At 37.1% G+C, this 18,806-nt stretch overlaps 1 protein-coding gene across 3 annotated transcripts; it reads left to right on the top strand.

Annotated features, from left to right (window-relative positions):
• The first annotated feature begins 1 nt into the window (after position 1).
• Positions 2 to 18,797, top strand: tspan9b (tetraspanin 9b). 3 transcript variants are annotated; one of them, XM_079624392.1, is made up of 9 exons: positions 222 to 320; positions 6,665 to 6,772; positions 7,539 to 7,618; positions 13,891 to 14,082; positions 15,358 to 15,432; positions 15,692 to 15,793; positions 16,020 to 16,151; positions 17,143 to 17,226; positions 17,332 to 18,797. In XM_079624392.1, exons 3-9 carry the CDS (start codon positions 7,556 to 7,558, stop codon positions 17,401 to 17,403), a joined length of 720 nt encoding a protein of 239 aa, XP_079480518.1. In that variant the 5' UTR covers positions 222 to 320; positions 6,665 to 6,772; positions 7,539 to 7,555; the 3' UTR covers positions 17,404 to 18,797. The 3 variants fall into 3 exon arrangements, with proteins under 3 accessions (XP_079480517.1, XP_079480518.1, XP_079480516.1); XM_079624391.1 differs by lacking the exon at positions 6,665 to 6,772 and having other exon boundaries at positions 2 to 320; XM_079624390.1 differs by lacking the exons at positions 222 to 320; positions 6,665 to 6,772 and having other exon boundaries at positions 7,132 to 7,618.
• Positions 18,798 to 18,806: the final 9 nt, after the last annotated feature.

The following is an 18,806-nucleotide window of genomic DNA, read 5'->3' as shown; positions in this document are numbered from 1 at the left end:
CAGTGGAGTTTTTCCCTGTGGATTTACAGCAGTGACGGTGAAGTCACGCCTCTCCATCTTTCCTGCTGCTACACTGTTTCCGTTCGTGGGAAAACTTACTGCCTTTCCGATTTTTTCGAGCTCTTGAACTTTTTCCGACCACCATGAAAGCAAAAGTCTGCTTACCGATAGTTTATATGCGTTTAACTTATATTGGTCACAGTTAAAACATCACTAACTGTTAGACCTCTATAGAAACAAAAAAGCAAACGAAAGTGAGCGAGAGTTTCAGACGGAAAGAAGAAGGCAAATCGGAAAACCTAAGTTGTGCTTCCAATAAGGTAAGGCTTAAAAAACGACGAAAATGTTATACTTTTGTATGAAAATGTTTATATTTTTTAATATTTACAATTGTAGCCTACTATGGCATATTCTCTTAGCTTGTTGTTGCTACTGTTGATGTTTATCAGTTGCTCGTTTATGTTTATCAGTTTAGGGAAACACTATCAGTTTAGTTTTGTTGTGTGGCTATAATGGGTTATTTAAACAAAACAAAAAGGTAGTATATGGAAGTTTAATAAGTGTTTAGGAATAATCTCTGCTACTACGGAAACTAGCTTTCTGTTATGGAATATAGCCAATGCTTATTACGCAGATAGATGTACATCTAGATTGAGTAGATTTGTCTGTATTCACGTAGAAGGAGTGCAGCTGTGTTCAAGGCCTACAGCTGAATCCAACGCAGCTTCTTTAGCATTCAGGAAACTTCTCCTCGGTTGTTCACAGAGGTACGATGCGTCAGTCGCGTGCGTGTGTGTGCGTGTGCGCGAGCCCGCAGGCTGTGATTTGCGCTGCACTGGAATGTGCAGAATTGGCGCAACTAAAAAGCGCATAGATGAAAGCAGCTGCTGCCTGCAGACACATGGAAACATTTGCATGCACATCATTTCCCTATTAAGCTCTGTGTTTACGTTTAGCCTTTAATCTGGAAACTCTGCAGCTTCTGAAATATTACTGTAAATCAATATGCCCAATAATCGGATTAGCTCTCTCATTCCGTTTAAATAATTAACTTTAAATATTAACTCAATATTCTTTGACATAATTTGGGTAATTTGCAAAGATAAATAGTAGGCTATGGTACCTTATAAATAATGTAAATACACACACACACACACACACACACACACACACACACACACACACACACTGTGACACACACACACACACACACACACACACACACACACACACACACCAGAACGTCCCACATTGTCATGAGTATTTAAACAAAAACAGGTTTATATGTATATTACACACACACACACATACACTTATATTTATATACAGCCGTGGTCAAAAATTTACATACACCTTGCAGAATCTGCTAAATGTTAATTATTTTTATAAAATTAGAGCGATCATACAAAATGCATGTTATTTTTAATTTAATACGGTCCTGAATAAAATATTTGACATAAAATATGTGTACCATAGTCCACAAAACAAAATAAAAGTTGAATTTATCAAAATGTCCCCGTTCAAAAGTTTACATACACTTGATTCTTACTACAGTGTGTCGTTGGATGATCCACGGCTGTTTGTTTGTTTTGTGATGGTTGATTATGAGTCCCTTTGTTTGTCCTGAGGAGTTAAACTGGCCAATGTTCTTCGGAAAAATTCTCAAAGTCCAGCAAATTCTTTGGTTTTCCAACATGTTTTGCATATTCAAACCCTTTCCTGAAGTAACTGTATGATTTTGAGATCCAAAACTTTTGAACAACAGAATGAAGATGCTGGACTTGATAAAATGACTTTATCGAATGTTCAGATTATTGTCTGTGGTCTTTACAGATCAAATTTGACCTATATTTGGAGAACTAGTTATGACCTTTCACCATTCGGCCTTTCGTCTTCTTATGCAATTTTTTCTGGATCTCAGTATATCTCATCAATTAATTGTTCTGAGAATTGTGTAATGTTAACTCAAGCCTCTCTACTTTACATACTTTAATTACCACTTCATATCATACCATATTCATATCAGGCTGACCAAGCCTAGCCAAACCACTAGCAGCCAGCCAAGATAGCAGAGATAGCACAGTATCCGATGCCAATACCACTAGAGGGCAGTGCACCACACATTGTTTTTTTGTTTTGTTTATTTATATAGCACATTTAATGCAACAGCTGTTGCCCAAGGTGCTTCACAATCATTAATAAGAGTACAGAGAAAAAAATCATAAATAAAATAAAAGTTGAACACACAAAACAGACAAGGTAAAACAGACAAGAAGTTTTTAGCAGATGTGCTTTTAAATTTCGGTAGTGACTTTACTGACCTTATAGAAAGAGGATCATTCCAAACTTTGGGTCCGACATGGAAAAAAAGCTCTGTCGCCCTTATGTTTGAATCTTGTTCTGACAACACAGAGAATAGCTTGCACCTTAAAGAGGTCACGTGATTAGAGCTAAATAGTGTCATTAAAACGGAGAAAAGAGATCAAGTGTGAACTGGAGCAGGTCAGAGCACTGCGTCTTTTGAATAGAAAGCAGAAGAAAGCACTAATGACATAATTAAGGACTGAGACAGCACATGCCCTCAGGCTGTCATGCACACAGTACGTCCTGCGCTGAATGTTCGCATCAAAGGACATTTTTACAATAACTGATCCTTTCATGCTGTTCTTGAACTAACCTTAAACTTCACACACATTCAAAACAACTTACGCACAGTGGTTTGCTTTTTTTAGGTTTCAGATGCATGAAAGAAAATTAATTTACCTGTTAAAGGTAAAAATCTAATCTATCAAAGTCCTTCTTTCCGTTCTGACAACGAAAATGTAATTTTCTGCATGGAAGGCATCTTTAATTTTCATGCGTGTGCAGGGAAGCTAAACATTAGAAATGCTATAGCTTGAAACAGTTGGTCTAATGAAAATGCCAGTTGTTATAAAAATATCGGACAGGCTGTTCTGAATCTTTAGTCATGCGGCATACAGTCATCATAAGTCTTCAGTTCAATGTGACTCGTATTACTCTCTAGCACATTATGTGTGTTGACAGACATTCTTCAACAATGCAAAAGCTCATTACTATTGTAAAAGGTACAAACCCAAGAGAATGGTTTAAAAGGCTTTTATGTGTGAATGCAGAAGTTTTGAAAAACACGAGTGTGTGTAGCATTGCATGATAAAATTACACCACAGACATCTTTGTTGCAGACCTTCATATGTGGCCTTGTTAGGAGATGATCAACGATGTTCACTTCACCTGTGACTGGTCATAATGATTTGCCTCATCGGTGTACATTTGCATCAGAGAACCATTAGAAAACCGGTGCTTTGGGTTTTGGGTAATATTAGGCCTAAAAGCATATTTAAATGCATACTTGGAAATGGTATGCTTTTGAGGTACCTGTAAAAACATATTATGATTTAGGACCCTAATACTAAACTGGCGTGCTGTAGCATGTACAATTGCACAGTTAGTAATGCAAATAGTGATTCATGCCAGGTAGAAAGGTTATATTTTTGGCAACTATACACTTGTGTAGTTCATTAAGCCGTTGTTTATGACACACCATGTGACTTCACCTGTTTTTTCATGCTCTTTATTGATTCTAGCTGCTGTTTAATTCTTAGAAAGAAAAAGTATAGCAGGTTGAAATAGCTTTTTGCTTGCTGGAGGAGGAAAACAGCACTAATTCTCTTCCTTGTTTCCCAGTACGCAACTTCCATTTCCCTAGAAAGTGTTGGAAAGTGCTTTTTTTTTTGCCAGCAAGTCAACCAGTATTCCCTGGATGGCGAGTTAATGGTAGTTGATTTACATATAGGGCAGACTGTTTGGGAATAAATCCCTCTTGAGTGCCCTGAGAGTGCGCTTTACATGCAAGCTGGCGTGTCCATCTGAACAAAATGGCCTGTTTGAAACCACTGTCATGTAAAGTGAGAAACGTTCCTATAAAGACTAAAACCATTTGTTTTCTCAGAAGGATCTAAGCACATTGTTGTTGAATAGTGTACAAGGAGAAGGTGTATCTGAGTGTGTGTGTGTAAAACTGAGCAGATCGGCTGGCAGATGTTCATTATAGCGTTGTACGAGGTGGCAGATTGTGCTTCCTCAGAGTCTGTTTTATTAATATTCCTTAAACATACATCAGGGCAGCATTTGCCATATACTGTGGGATCCAGAAATCCACACTGACCACATTGAAGATTTGGGAGAAAAATAATAATAAAAAAACCTAGATTATAATAACACAATTAATTTTATTTTTTTAAAACAAAGAAAAATTATAATATAAATTTAATGAGAAATATTAAAGATTCTGTACTATTTTCCCCGCATATAACAAAATATACTATAATATAGCCTAATATACATTTATGATTATAAATCTATAAAAAAATCAGGGGAAAAAAGCAAAATAAAAGCATTTTTACACAATAAATCAATTAACTTTAAGAATTCTTCTGTTTCTCTCTCTCTCTCTCTCTCTCTCTCTCTCTCTCTCTCTCTCTCTCTCTCTCTCTCTCTCTCTCTCTCTCTCTCTCTCTCTCTCTCTCTCTCTCCATCAGATGTCTTGCAATCCTCTTGGTCCTCTATTCTCTGTATGTATAATAAATGACTTGTTCCTGGCTGTGGATGTGTTAAGTACCTGTGAACAGATATTCTGCACTGCTTCTCCTGTTATGTTCTATTCAGGCACCCAGACAGCAGCCACGTGAGACGCACAAGCCATAAAATATTCCATAAGACTGAGAGCATATAGTGTTATGCGATACTGTTTGGGTCTTACAATTAAACATGCACTAGCACTACATGTGCTGTTCTTATAAGAACATATTAAAATCAGGAGTTTAATTTTAGCAAATAGTTGACAAAGTATGTTGCAGTGTACTTGTTTCACAATGCCAAAACGATGACCTTATAAGTTATAATCACACTGAAAATTTTGGAATCACCATTCAATTTTTATGTTTTTGAAAGAAATTGATATTGATTACCCACCCAGTCAGTCATGACAAATGTCAGTTCTGGTTGAATACATTAACATTATTTAATCTTAAATGAGCGAACATGAATTAACAATGAACAAAAATATATTTAGAAATTAATTTTAATTTAAATTATTAAATGCTTGTTAAAAAATGCTGCTCAAGATACCTAATGCATTAAGGCCTAATTATAGCAAAAATTGCAAAATATTATGTTTTGACTATTTAAAAAAAGTGATTTCTTAGTGATTCAGAATGTTTGAACTGTAGTGTATTGTATAGTGAAACCTCACAGTTATAACTTTATTTTATAGTTGACTTAATGAAAATCCCCATTAAAAAACTGTGCCAAAATAGGCAGGTTAAAGGAACAACATTTATGGTAGGCCCTAAAAATATAGGTGTACAAATTTGCTGGCAATGTGTGGAGCTGTGGGAAAGTTGTATCCACCATAACAGCAAAATAAACACTTTTCAGTTTATAAAATCCTGTCTAATGAGTTTCCTGAGTACATCAGATCTCACAAAGCAACCTCAGGGTGAAATACAGTCAGCTCCATACAACACACACACACACACACACACACACACACACACACACACACACACACACACACACACACACACACACACACACACACACACACACACACACACACACACACACACACACACACACACACACTGTTACACACTGTCACTATGCCATTTAATTAGAGTGGAAAGAGCACTGGAGGCTACAAAATAGTAACACAGGAGGATCTCTACAGAAATATACACTCACATGCATGTTTAGTTACGTAAATAAATGTTTTGCTTATATATTATTAACCAAATTATAATACTTCAGGCTAACCTTGCTTCAGGCTTCACTGCAGCTCACATTAGAGGTCAGTAATCCAGTGGTCAAATCAGGATCACTATCAACTGGAAAGACTATCTTTGAATCTGACTTTGGTTTGATAGATTGAAATGGGGATGAGAGACTGGCATCTGAACGTTTGTAAATTCAAACCTTTCAAAGTTAATCTAATTATTATCTATTCATTTAATGCTGTTCAGGGTAGTAGAGGGTGTTTTGTGGGGTTGTTGGTAGCTGGTTGGTAGGGTGTTTTAGATTCTAGGGGTTTGTATATTTTCTATCAAACAATGCAGTCAGTTTTTTTTTTTCTTCCAATAAGGGGCCAAACAGTAATATTATAAAATGTGTCTAATGTCAATGTAAAGACATAATAACTGTATTAAACATATTTAATTAATGTAAGTTTGTACATTAACTTTGACAGAATAAAAAATATATATTTTTTTTTTACAGAGCAACATATTCATAACCCAGTATGAAAGCCCTGTACTATTGGTTTCATATTTTCAGCAGGCAGTAAAACAAAGCAAAAGCATGTTGTCTTTAAAGTTTGTTTAATGTATGAATTGCACCATCACACAGCACCAAAAACAACACATCAGATGCACTCTCTAAACTTGGTAAGCTATTACAACAGCGAAATGATTTGGAAACGTTAGCACTGCACAATCTCTCTGCATAATTGCTCTTAGGCGAGATGGCATGTGCACACATGCAAACTCGCAGGAGTTATACATACTACTGCACATATATGTGCTAGGATTTGTTTTATTCCCTCAATCAGCTTTCATTTTTCTCGCTTGGCTTGTGATACTTTCAAAAGGTACGTGGGAAGGGAGATAACGCATCCATTGACCTGCAAACAGATTGGCCAAAGTGAAGGAGGAGGAGCCAGAGAGAGGGAGAGAGAGAGAGGGATGAGTGGATGAAGGTAGGAGGATGCAGAGAGAGGGACGGAGCGCTAGTTGGGATGGAAAGAGCCGGGAGAGCAAAATCTCTAATAATAGCACTGCAGGGAAGCGAGAGCGTGCAGAGAAAAAAAGTGGTACATGCAGCAAAGCAAATCATGCTAAACCAGAGCAGTGAAAGAATGCGATGGAGCGAGAGCGGGGAAAGTTAAAAAAACGCATGCTCCACTTTCCCACATGCACGATAGAAAAGGCAGAAAGAAGGAAAAAGATAAATAGGAAGCACAGGGAGAAAGGCATGCTCAGTGCAGAGGAATTACGGATCAAAGACCCATTGGAGGAGAAGACACTAAGACAGCTGTAACCTCCAAAGTTCTGGTGTTTATGCGAGCGCGTCTGTTTTAATTTAAATCTGTTTCCTTCAAATGGCAAATTTGAAGACGTGCTAAGTTGCAGCTTGTGTAAGTGTGTGTGAAACATGCCCTCCGCTTTGTCTTCATCCGAGGATGCAGAGGTGTGAGAGCCACGAATCCGAGGTCCAGCGTAGCCCCTCATTGGACAGCGGTCACAGCGGAGAGTCAGAATTCACCCGGGCGGCCCGTCGGGGTCACCGCCTGGCAGTGGGGGCCTTCTATGGCTCCCGGGGCTCAAATGTCAAAGATCAAGCAGCACAGAACGAAGGAGCCGTAGTTGCGGTCCCGCCGGGAGGAAAGCCTCAGGATACGCGCGTGTCTGCCCGTGGGAAGTATGTTGTGTTTTACCTGGACTTGTCGTTTGTGTTGCTCCTAGAGTTCGAGAAGCTGAAGATGGCTCGTGGATGCCTGTGCTGTGTCAAATACATGATGTTCCTCTTCAACCTGCTGTTCTGGGTGAGTGTCAAACTACAGCATGAATTATCCAAACTTACTATCCAAGCTTTCTCTTATCCAATCTTTGATGTGCAGAGACTGTTGTAAGCTAGTATGTGTATGATGATTTCTCCAAAAAGTTAACATGGTGTCTCTGGGGCACTTTCGAAACAATGCGCTGTTTGTTTGAATGGTTCAGAAATGTTAATTTCTGGCTCAACCATTGATGTGAATTTGGGGAAGATTATTAGTGGTGTTTGATAAGCATCACTGCCAAGCATCACTATTATTACCACTCATACTTGGGATTGTAGAATTGTCTAAATCCCTAACCATATAGTAACTCTACAGTATTAAATAAATCAAGGTATGTGCTAATCAAATGTGCTTTTACTTTGCTTATATGCTATTACTTTATTGATGATACGACAGGCAACACAATACCATCAATTTATACAGAAAAAAGGATGCGAATCACACCTTGATACTTTGAAATAGGGGCTTATAAGTCCACAATACACTCGCAGCCACATAGTATATCATACTAAAACACTTAAGTGTGGTGCTAAACGTCTCTCAAGTTTTCCTTAGAAAATGGGAAATTATAGCTATTTTGCACTATTCTGCTGCTGTTAGTTGTGCCATTGGTGGCAAAATTCTTAGTGAGGAGAGTATGTGGGTTTTCAAACAGTGGATGTTCATGTGAGATTATTGGCAGATGCCGTTTGGAATAAGATGCGTGGTGTTTTTGTTTTGCACATAGATACTGAATGTTTTTATTTTCTCTCACAATCATGAACATATTAGATAATAAAAAAACAGCTATTTTGAAAAGTGAAATTAATTTAATCTTTACGTAGGCTGAAATTGTAATCTAAAGTGCTTCAATAGCTAAAAACTGGTTGTGAATGCAGTCTGTATAAAACAGTTTCTAAAGATCCCAATAATCACTCACAAACAACCTGAAAATCATGCAAATGTCGTGTAACCCTTAAAATAAATTCCAGTTTCCTTCAGAAATTAAACGCGCTACCTTTCATTTTCACGATACTAATTATTTGTATTTAATTATTTATGTTAAATAATTGTATATATTATATTGTATTCGAAAGGCACTTAGCTCAGAAATCAGTTTGAATGGACATGACGTGACGAGTATATTGGTAAAATGGATACCATAGTCAATGTTTGTAAGGGTTTGACGTGTGAGCTGAGGAAAGGAGGTTCCTCATGAGGTGTTAAATGCTTTAGATCAAAGGCAGTAATACATATTCATCTGAACCAGGGCATTCAAAAGAACCTCCCTCTTTCCCTCTCGCGCTCTCTCATTCTAACATCTCTTATAGGCTCACCATTTAACTTTTCATTCATCTGTGTTGTTGTTGTTGTGGACATACAACAGGAAGTATGTGTCAGATTATGGTTCTGTGAGTTGCGGGATTTTACTCGTTTGATCTGCTGCGCCTGTGTGTTGTTGTTTGTTTGATTCTGAGCGGGTTTAATGACGGATGCACCAAATCACAAGCAGGAAACTTGAGAAAAAAACTCCCGACTGATCTGAAATCTCCCACTGCACACACACACCCACGTATACACCCATATGGCGATGGAAAGGGAACATAAAAGAATGGGGAAATTATGAAAAGATTGCAAAGGCCTGGAGATTTTACACTGTACTCTTTAAACAGCGGGGCGGAGAGGGAATAAAAGAGATGGAGGAGGGAGAGAGAAAGATAAAAGTGATTTGAAAAGGAGACGCAGAAAGCTTTATATAGAATTACCTTGAGATGGAACGGTTTGTCTAAGCACTTTGGTTTTCTTTTGGTTTGCTGGAATTTAATTATGAAGTTCAATTTTTCTATTGAAGAGAAATTACTTTCCTGTTCTGAACTACAAGGTTTACAGAGGCGTTCAATAAAGTCATAACATAATACAAATACCCCTTGATCTTCCTGCTTATGTGAGAGACAGTTGACAAATTGTGTGCAGTTTTATTATATTTTTGCCCAAGATGTAAATGGGATGGTAATGATGTTTCTGAGTGGAGTTGAGGGGGTGTTTTAGGTCGCTGTTAATCTATATTTCATGTGTTTGACATTACTGAGCCTGATGGCTTTCAGCTCCATGTTTAATACATGAGTCAGAAAGTTAGGGCCAGACTCGCTTCACTTTTCATAAGGTCACAAACACACAGTACACTCATTAGTGAGTGTGAGGTCAGTTTTGCATGTGTGGTTAACGACTGACTCAACTTTTCTCTCTCTTCTTGTGGCATCTTATTTCTAATACTTATGTCTACATTTTGTTCCTTTGCATTCTACATTTTTCCTTGTCCTTTCTAATAATTTCCTTTCTTTTCTTTTCTTTTCTTTCCGTTTTAAATTAATTTCCTTTCCATTTTTCTTTGCCTGTCCTTTTCTATTGATATCTTCTTTCTTTTCTTTCTTTTTTAATTTCCTTTGTTGTTCATTTTCCTGTACTGTCTTTTTCCATTTCCTTTCCTGGCCTTTTCTGATCGGTTCTTCTCTTTCCTTTCCTTCCTTTCCATCCCCTTTCCTATTCTTTGACCTTTCATTTCCTTTTTAATGTTACTATTCCATTATTTTCTGTAATTTCCTTTTCTATTCTTCTCCTGTCCTTTGTCCTTTCCTGTTTCCTTGTTTCCATCTTTTTCTATTCTTTTCCTTTTTCCTGTCTTTTTCTATAGATGGCATTAGTGCCTGCCCCCCTTTTCAGCGGCGCTGGTTCCAGAAGTATTTTTCTATTTATTTTCCCATCGATTTAAAGCAACACCAAGGAACTTTTCCTCTGTGGTCGCCCTACAGGTTGGAAGCGGAATTGTCCATTACCGCTGTCGTAAATAATTTAGCCTGTACTGTCGCACGCACGCTCGTTGTTTATCCACCACCGGCTTTGGAATGAACGATGTCCACAGACAAGGTAGAGTATGTTGCATGATTTCATGAAAGTATGATGTATTGCGACATCAGAAACGAAGAAAAACAAAATAATGACTATTGTAACTCTTGATGTTAAGCAAGTCAAATTTGTAGTTTTTTTATGTCTCATTAGAACTACAGAAACGCGACCCGATCTGGCAATCTTACATAGTGTGGTTATAGCTGATAAAGGACCGGAAAGCGGAGGCATAAGTGCCTTTCACCCTATTACGACTTGATGAACCACTGAAACGATTTTGGAAACTTTTTAAGGTAAAAAACTTCCTTAGTGTTGCTTTAAAAAGTCTTCAATAAAGGATTATAAGCCATGACCAACCAGCAGCTACAAAGTGAATCATTACATTGATTTACAAAGGTGAAAGGTACAAAACTGGCATTAGTGAGGGAAAGAACTACAATGCCATGAAGCATTGCGTACAGCACAATCAAGCTAAAAGTGCTGGAAATATATAAAACTATTCATTTAAAAATGTTGATTATATAAAAACAATGTTTTTGCAAAATATGCATATATATACACAAATATTGAATTATTTTGAGATTGTAGGGAGGCCGGCTCGATTACGTCACTCGCAGTGCTGAGTGGGCGGAGCTAAACAACTCTTTTGGCGTGTTTGGTTTCTTTCGACTCAGAAGTTTCTGCACAGCATCATGCGTGGGCCTAATGTAGTTTTTCACCACGATTTCTGCTGTTAAACACACTTATTTTAAAACCCAAAAAAAAAATGAAATTGAAATAATGCGCAGGCTGGCGGCTACAACAGAAGCAAATACCATTGATTAAAAACCTTGTAGCTCACATTAGGTCTGTCTTTAACATTTTATAAGTTATCATTAAAAATCTATTTCCCTATGGAGAAAATGAGTGGCATTTTTACTTCCGACTGCTGCACTCTATTCCTTTTCTTTTCCCTGTCTGTTTCTATTCATTTACTTTTTCCTTGTTCTTATCCTTTTCTTTTTTTCCATTTCCGTTCATGTCCTTTTCTCATTATTTATTTTCGTCTCTTTTCATTCCTTTTTTTTCATACCCCTTTCCTGGCCTTTGTCTTTTTCTTTCTCCTGCTATGACAGTTAATTTCTTGTCTTTCCTATGCCATTTCCATTCAAATGCCATGTCCTTTCCCTTTCTATTTCTTCCTTTTTCTTTTTTTCGTGTTCTTATCCTTTATTTCCCCCCCTTCTTTCTATTGTCTCCCCTGTCCTTTCTGCGGTCTTCTCTTCACACACCTTCAATTGTGTTCAATGCGGGCACTTCAGACCATTATAGTGAATGTGTGCCTCAGTCTGCGTGTGTTACATCACAAACTAACTGTCTCCCAGTTTGAAATGCAGGATTAGATTAAGAACAAACCCATTATGAAGGATTTTCCAAAGGCAGAGAGAATAGATTGAATTCAATTTGATTTGTTTGTGTGTCTTCATTCTGGTAGTGCATCGTGAATACTAAAATTTGGGTTAAAAGCTGTTTATTATCCAGTATGGTCTGTCTGCTCCTGTGGACAGAATAGTCTTATTCTCTGCTCTTCCTGTTCATGTTTTATTTTGTTATTTTCTAGTTTGTGCGCTCTTTGGCTTATTTTTCTTGCTTGCATTTGCTCCCTAATTATTTCCTCTCAGACGTTTTGATTACTGTGCCATACTTTCCATTTTCATGGCTTTTAAAAGTTTTCATCCTATTTAACCTATTTTTCTGACTCGCTGCTCTCTCTCTCTCTCTCTCTCTCTCTCTCTCTCTCTCTCCCTCTCTCTCTCTTTCTCTCTCTCTCTCTCTCTCTCTCTCTCTCTCTCTCTCTCTCTCTCTCTCTCCCTCTCTCCCTCTCTCCCTCCCCCTCTCTCTCTCTCTCTCTCTCTCTCTCTCTCTCTCTCCCTCTCTCCCTCTCTCTCTCTCTCTCTCTCTCTCTCTCTCTCTCTATCTCTCTCTCTCTCTCTCTCTCTCTCTCTCTCTCTCTCTCTCTCTCTCTCGCTCACACACACCTGTTTTATCTCTTATTATTCATACTCATCATTTTCCGAGCGTAAGGATTCTGACTCATTTTAGATTCTTCGTGGTTCTCAGAGTGCATGCTGGGTATTTTCTCGAGGGAACTGAACGACACAGCTTTTCACCTTCAGTTAAACTCAAAAGAAGAGTGTGTATGGTGAGCCAGACCGCTGCACTCTAGGGCATATCTTGCAATGACACACATAATGTTAGAGAGGATTAACAGAGAACATCTTGCCCTGCACATTTTTCATTTTACAGACTTTATATTTCTTTTTTATATTCAAATTTTGACTTACATTTATTATAAGTTAATATTTAAAAACACTAATGATTTAGCATTGTTCAATGTAATCTTTAGCTATAATCTTAAAATGAATATCCATTTTTCATACTATAAATTATAAAGTTGTTGATGCCTTAAGTCACTTGTAGCATTTAAAACAACTGATTTTAGTTTTTATTGATTTAGTTTTATTTATAATTTTTTATTTATTTTAATATTTATTTTAATTAGTGACTAATCGCAGTATAGTGACTTTATCAGCCATCATCGGCCATGACATAAGAGTTGAATCATCAAGATAAATTATGTTTAAATGTATCTTGCTGAAAGATTATATACAAATGTAATCTTAAAATGTGAATGGCTGATTTATAGTTGACTCTGCTTGGTAATTTGGGATAAAACAAAGCATTTTTAAATTTTTGTTTCATTTAATTTTGCAGCGATTCAGAAAAAAGAACAGCAATTTTGATCTGATTTAAAATCCCTTGCATACACATGCACACACGTACCACCTTGTTCCGCAGATACAGTACGTTCTGGGGTTTTTTGGAGCAAGTGCAGGTTTGTTAGCTAACTTTCTCCTTTTGCCTGCCTTTAGCAGACTGGAAAACTTTTACATTTCAGTTACCTGAGCATGAAATTACTAGAGTTTCTACCCATGCGAGATGTGAACAAGCACACCTTGTACGGCCCAGACACACACACAAAATTCACACTTCAATACTCAACAACCTTTATTGCGGTCCCATTAGCATTTATATTGCTCTCACAGCAGGGAGAGCTGACACGGATATCATTTTGTTGATTAGGCATGCACACACACATCTACCTCAGTCCTGCAACACTAACTATAGCTTACCTTGAGTGATATTGAGTTCACAAAGTGGTGCTTAGGTGTTCCTGACACCTACTGACTTCAGTGATGGAAACTGAAGAGTTGCTCTAAAACTTTTGCACAAGTAAAAGCCTGACGAAATACTAGCGAACTGAACGGTTATGCGTGTTTGATCTAGTTTCTGTGTGATTATTTACATGAAACACTCTCTTTGTCTCTCCTCAGTTGTCTGGCTGTGGGTTGTTAGGAGTGGGCATCTGGCTGTCTGTTTCTCAGGGCAGTTTTGCCACATTCTCCCCGTCTTTCCCTTCCATCTCAGCCGCCAATCTGGTCATTACCTTGGGTTCCGTCGTCATGGTAACGGGCTTCCTGGGTTGCCTCGGTGCCATCAAGGAAAACAAGTGCCTATTGCTAAGTGTAAGTCAACACAATGCACAGTGTATAATGAACTAAGGATTGTTTTAACCATGGGTAGTGTAATCCTGGGTTGTCAGGTTTTGAGATTTCACAGTACAGTCTTAAATTTAGCATGTTATGATTTAATTAATATGTCCCTCCTCTACAAAGCTCATAAACATTTAATTGCTTAGTTTAGGGATTCACAACTTTTTTTGTCAGCCAAGACCTAAAATATTTATTTAAGTACCATCTGAGACTTAAAATGAATATTTCAGTAATTTAACAAACAATGTATTCATGGTTCTTTGCTGCTGGTTAATGGTCACATGACATGCATGTAAACAAATAAAATATAATAAAAAAAATAGTTAGCATTTTACTTTGAATGTTTCTATTTGAAAACTATTTATTTAAAATTTGACATTTTTATGCCTTAAATTTTTTTATCGAGATGCTGTCAGTTAAAACAGCTCAAACATGCATTTAAGTCTTATATTAAGCGTAAGCTTTGTCTGTGAAACCGGGCAATAGTGTTAAACATTAAAACAAGATATTTACAGACCTTTGAGTATGTCTATATACGGTAGTAAAGCATTTTTACTAGTTTTCCAGAAAACTACTATGGACCAATGTGTACCTCATCATGTAAATGATTCACAATACAGCATCAGGGGTCTTTGTAGCGCTGCGTTGATGGAGAGTGTGGGAGTGGAGAGAAAGCTGCGCAGATGAGATGCTGTGAGTGAGAAACAAAAGCGTGCCTATCTCCATTCCCACATTCAAACTGCTACCATTGTTATAAATGGTACAAAAACATGTCAAATTAAACTTGCTTACAGTTTCTGTCTGCCTTTGGGTGACACTTGGTAAGTATTTTGGCTTGAAGCCTTCGCAAAGAAAAAAAAAAATACATATATATATATATGGCCACGCTTTAGTTTAGGGTCAATTCTCACTATTAACTAACTATTAACTATGACTTTTGCCTCAATTAACTCCTAATTACTGTTCATTAATATTTAGTAAGGTAGTTGTTAAGTTTAGGTATTGGTTATGATTAAGGGATGTAAAATATGGTCATGGAGAATAAGGTTTTATAAGTACTCGCAAACAGCCAATATAATAGTAAAATCAATGCATGCTAATAAGCAAGTAGTTCATTGACAACTCAATGGCACAATTGACCTCTCACAATCAAATATTCCTCAGTATAATATGTACTGTATATGTCTTATGTAAAGCACTTTGCTGTTGTGTATAGTTTACTTACTTTTACTCTCTTTTTACTTGTAGTTCTTCATTGTTCTGTTAATCATTCTGCTGGCAGAGCTGATTTTGCTCATCCTTTTCTTCGTGTACACAGACAAGGTACAGTACGAACACCAAGCATTATACACCCTCTCAATCTGTCTATTACACACACACACACACACACACACACACACACACAATCACAGAACTTACCACCCACCGTGCACAGCCTCTCATTACCCACACCAATCCTGACAACACCAACAGCCCACACAACTGCTATCCTGGTTTACTCTCAGTAATCTTAAAGTTTTCTTCATTTCCAAACATCTGCTCTGTAACTCGTGAAGAAAATGTGGTTTAAACTGTTCTGCAGGTGAGTGAGAATGCTAAACAGGACCTTAAAGACGGCCTGCGCCTCTACAACACGGACAATAACGTCGGCCTCCGCAACGCCTGGAACATTATCCAAGCTGAGGTGTGTGTGCATGAGTGCAGGTGTGATATACTGTCGTCAGTGACAGTAATGGTGGGTCACTGGGAGTTCAGGTAGTTGATAGGGCCGTCTATCCACGGCTGCTCTCCACTGAATTGTGGAAGATAACTCATGAAGTCTCTAGTATTGAACAAAATGCAGACGTCTGCAAAAATTTTGTTTTTGAAGTGTGGGAATGATGCATCTCAATATGCACTCTTTCTCTCAGTGGGAGTGCTGTGGTGTAACTGGGCACACAGACTGGCATGATGCCCTGCAGGAGAAAACAGTGCCAGACAGATGCTGCCAGGAGCACTACAGAGAGTGCGGTCGCAACACCACTAACATCTTCTGGTCACAGGTACGATTGTTTTATTTAGTTTTATTCTTTGCTTTTATTTTGTTTAGTTTTATTTCAATTATTTTATTACTGGAACCTTATTTTAATGCCTTTATTTTAATTAATCCTTTATACTATGTTTTTATTTTATTCTATTTAATTACTGGAACCTTATTTGAATGCCTATTTTAATTCATCATTTATACTATTTATTTTATTTTATTACTGAAAACTTATTTTAATGCCCTTATATTAATTCATCCTTTTTTTTTTCTTTCTTTTTTTTATCTCTTATTTAAACCTCAATAGTAGACTGGATAGACTATTTTCAACCAATCAAAATGATTGTTTCAGTGAATCGGTTCAAAACATTCATTCATTTGTACTTTCATTACACTGTGTTGGTATAAATTAATGTTGGTAAATATTGCATTTTATTGGGGAACATAAATGAAAAATTGCAGTTTATCGAGCATATAAATGAAAATGAGTAATTATCAATTTAACAATGGTTAATTTAATTAGGATATTTTGGAATTATTTAAAACTAGATTTTACTGTATTGTACAACAACAACAAAAAAGTAATTAATACAAAAATATTTAGTTAAACTAAAATGTTTTTGATTCAGTTGTAGAAATGAATCAAATGAATCTCCCTTTTTAGCTAGTGCTAGTAGTTTTCAAGTTTTTTAGTTGAAATTTCCCTGGACTTGTCACTCTAATTGAGGTCGTCATAAATTATTCTGTGATCGTCCAGATTAATATAAAGAGTAAAGAGTTCTATATATTTTATTCCCCCTTTAAATAGCTTTAATGTAGTTAGCTACTCTTTGTTACTAGTTTGCCCCTTAGCTGACTGCTTAAAAGGTAGTACCTTTATATTATGAATATCATGCACATTGTAAAAAGTTTCAAAATTTTTAAACATTTTCAAACAGTTTTAAAGCCGCCCCAACATGGCTCATAATCGTATTGCACTTTGCAACGCACCTCTTCTTTCTGACCTTTAGGGCTGCTACGAGAAGGTCGAGGAATGGCTGAACGACAACAAACATTTGCTTGGAACCATCGCGATGTGTGTGCTGGTCTTACAGGTACAAGCATTACGATTACACTCATCCTGGCATAGTTTTGCCTCTAATGTTGTCACATCCTGTTTGATGCAGACCCACGCTGATGTCATTTCCTCTATTTTGCAGCTGCTCGGGATGGCCTTCTCCATGACCTTGTACCAGCAGATTCACAGGGCGGGAAAGAAGTATGATGCCTAGAGGAAGCCCAGTGTTACACGACAAAAAACACTTTCAACACCTTATGTATTATTTCAAAGCCCCGCTTCATGCCATCACAAACTATTACCATTGAAAATGAAGCTTTTTTCCGGAGTCTATCAGATTTAATTATGTAGAACAGGCTGTAGATATTTTTGCTAGGCTGCTGAGTGGCTTTTTTTTTTTTTGGCCCGAGGTCTAACTGCAACTGTAAGATGAACACTAATGAAGGGAATAGATTGTGAGAAGCAATTATGGATGTTTGCAGCCATTAAGCAGGTCTTGGAAATAGTCCATTAGCGTATGAACTGTACAGAAATGTCCACGTCATGTAAGATTGGACTTTGGAGATCGCAATGCACATAAAAGGATACGTTCAGTATTTCTCTCTTGGACTGTCGCGTACACGTAGATGCAATTCCCTTTGTTGATGTAATATATCAATCGCATGCTGTATATATTTTACATTGACATAAGCGTACTGTACAATTGCACACAAACAATCCTTTATCTGATGACTTAAGTGTTAGGGAGAGTGGGGTAAGATGCGTCAATCCCTTAATCTACCAAAAACTGTGCACAATGTTTTTAATATTATTAGATAACCAGAAAGGCTCTAAATGTACGTTTTTAGCATGTTAAAGTAAAATGCGTGGCAAGAAATGAATATATGTAAAGTACATTTTATTCTGAATATTTCTAAATTTTGATATATATATAGTTACATAAATTATTTGACTAAATTTGGGCTTTACATATTCTGGATATTTTCAAGATATTATTTCTATCATTTGAAAAGTGTCACAGCTTACCTAACTCTTCCCCTACTTTCAGTTAATACGAAATATGAAATTGTTTATTTGTATGAGAGAGAGAGTCTAGGCTAGTCATCTGCTCGCTCTGGGGCTCTGTGTCCTGGTGACTCTCTTCTCGTCTCTGTCTACTCTCTTTGTTTTCTCGCTCACTGATCTTTTCAAAGTGCATCTGTACTGCCAGGAGGCAAACGAGCTATCCTACTCCGCCTACCGTCAGGGAAGAGAGGGAGATGAGATCAAAGCATGCAGGATATAGAGGTTAGGAAATAGAGGGGGAGAAAGACCTAATAACGGCCTCTCCTGAAAACAAACAGCATCATGCAATGACACCTGAAAGAGTGCAATGAGAGTTAACCTATAAGCCATAACCTCGGCGAGCTGTTTCTGTCATTTTCCCAAAATACGTTCCTACTCGTAATCAGTTTTTGAGGTCTATAGGTATATTTTAATCCACAGATGAAATAGCTGCATCATTACAAAGTATTGAATTATCTGGATAATTTATTACCATGTGATATATCTGCATTACTATTTAACCAACATATTATTTTAAATAAAAAGAAAAATGTTTTAAATAAACTGTTCTTG

Source organism: Phoxinus phoxinus (assembly GCF_949152265.1).
Source record: "Phoxinus phoxinus genome assembly, chromosome: 9".
Lineage (NCBI taxonomy): Eukaryota > Metazoa > Chordata > Actinopteri > Cypriniformes > Leuciscidae > Phoxinus > Phoxinus phoxinus.
This window is presented reverse-complemented; position numbering and strand designations above follow the sequence as displayed.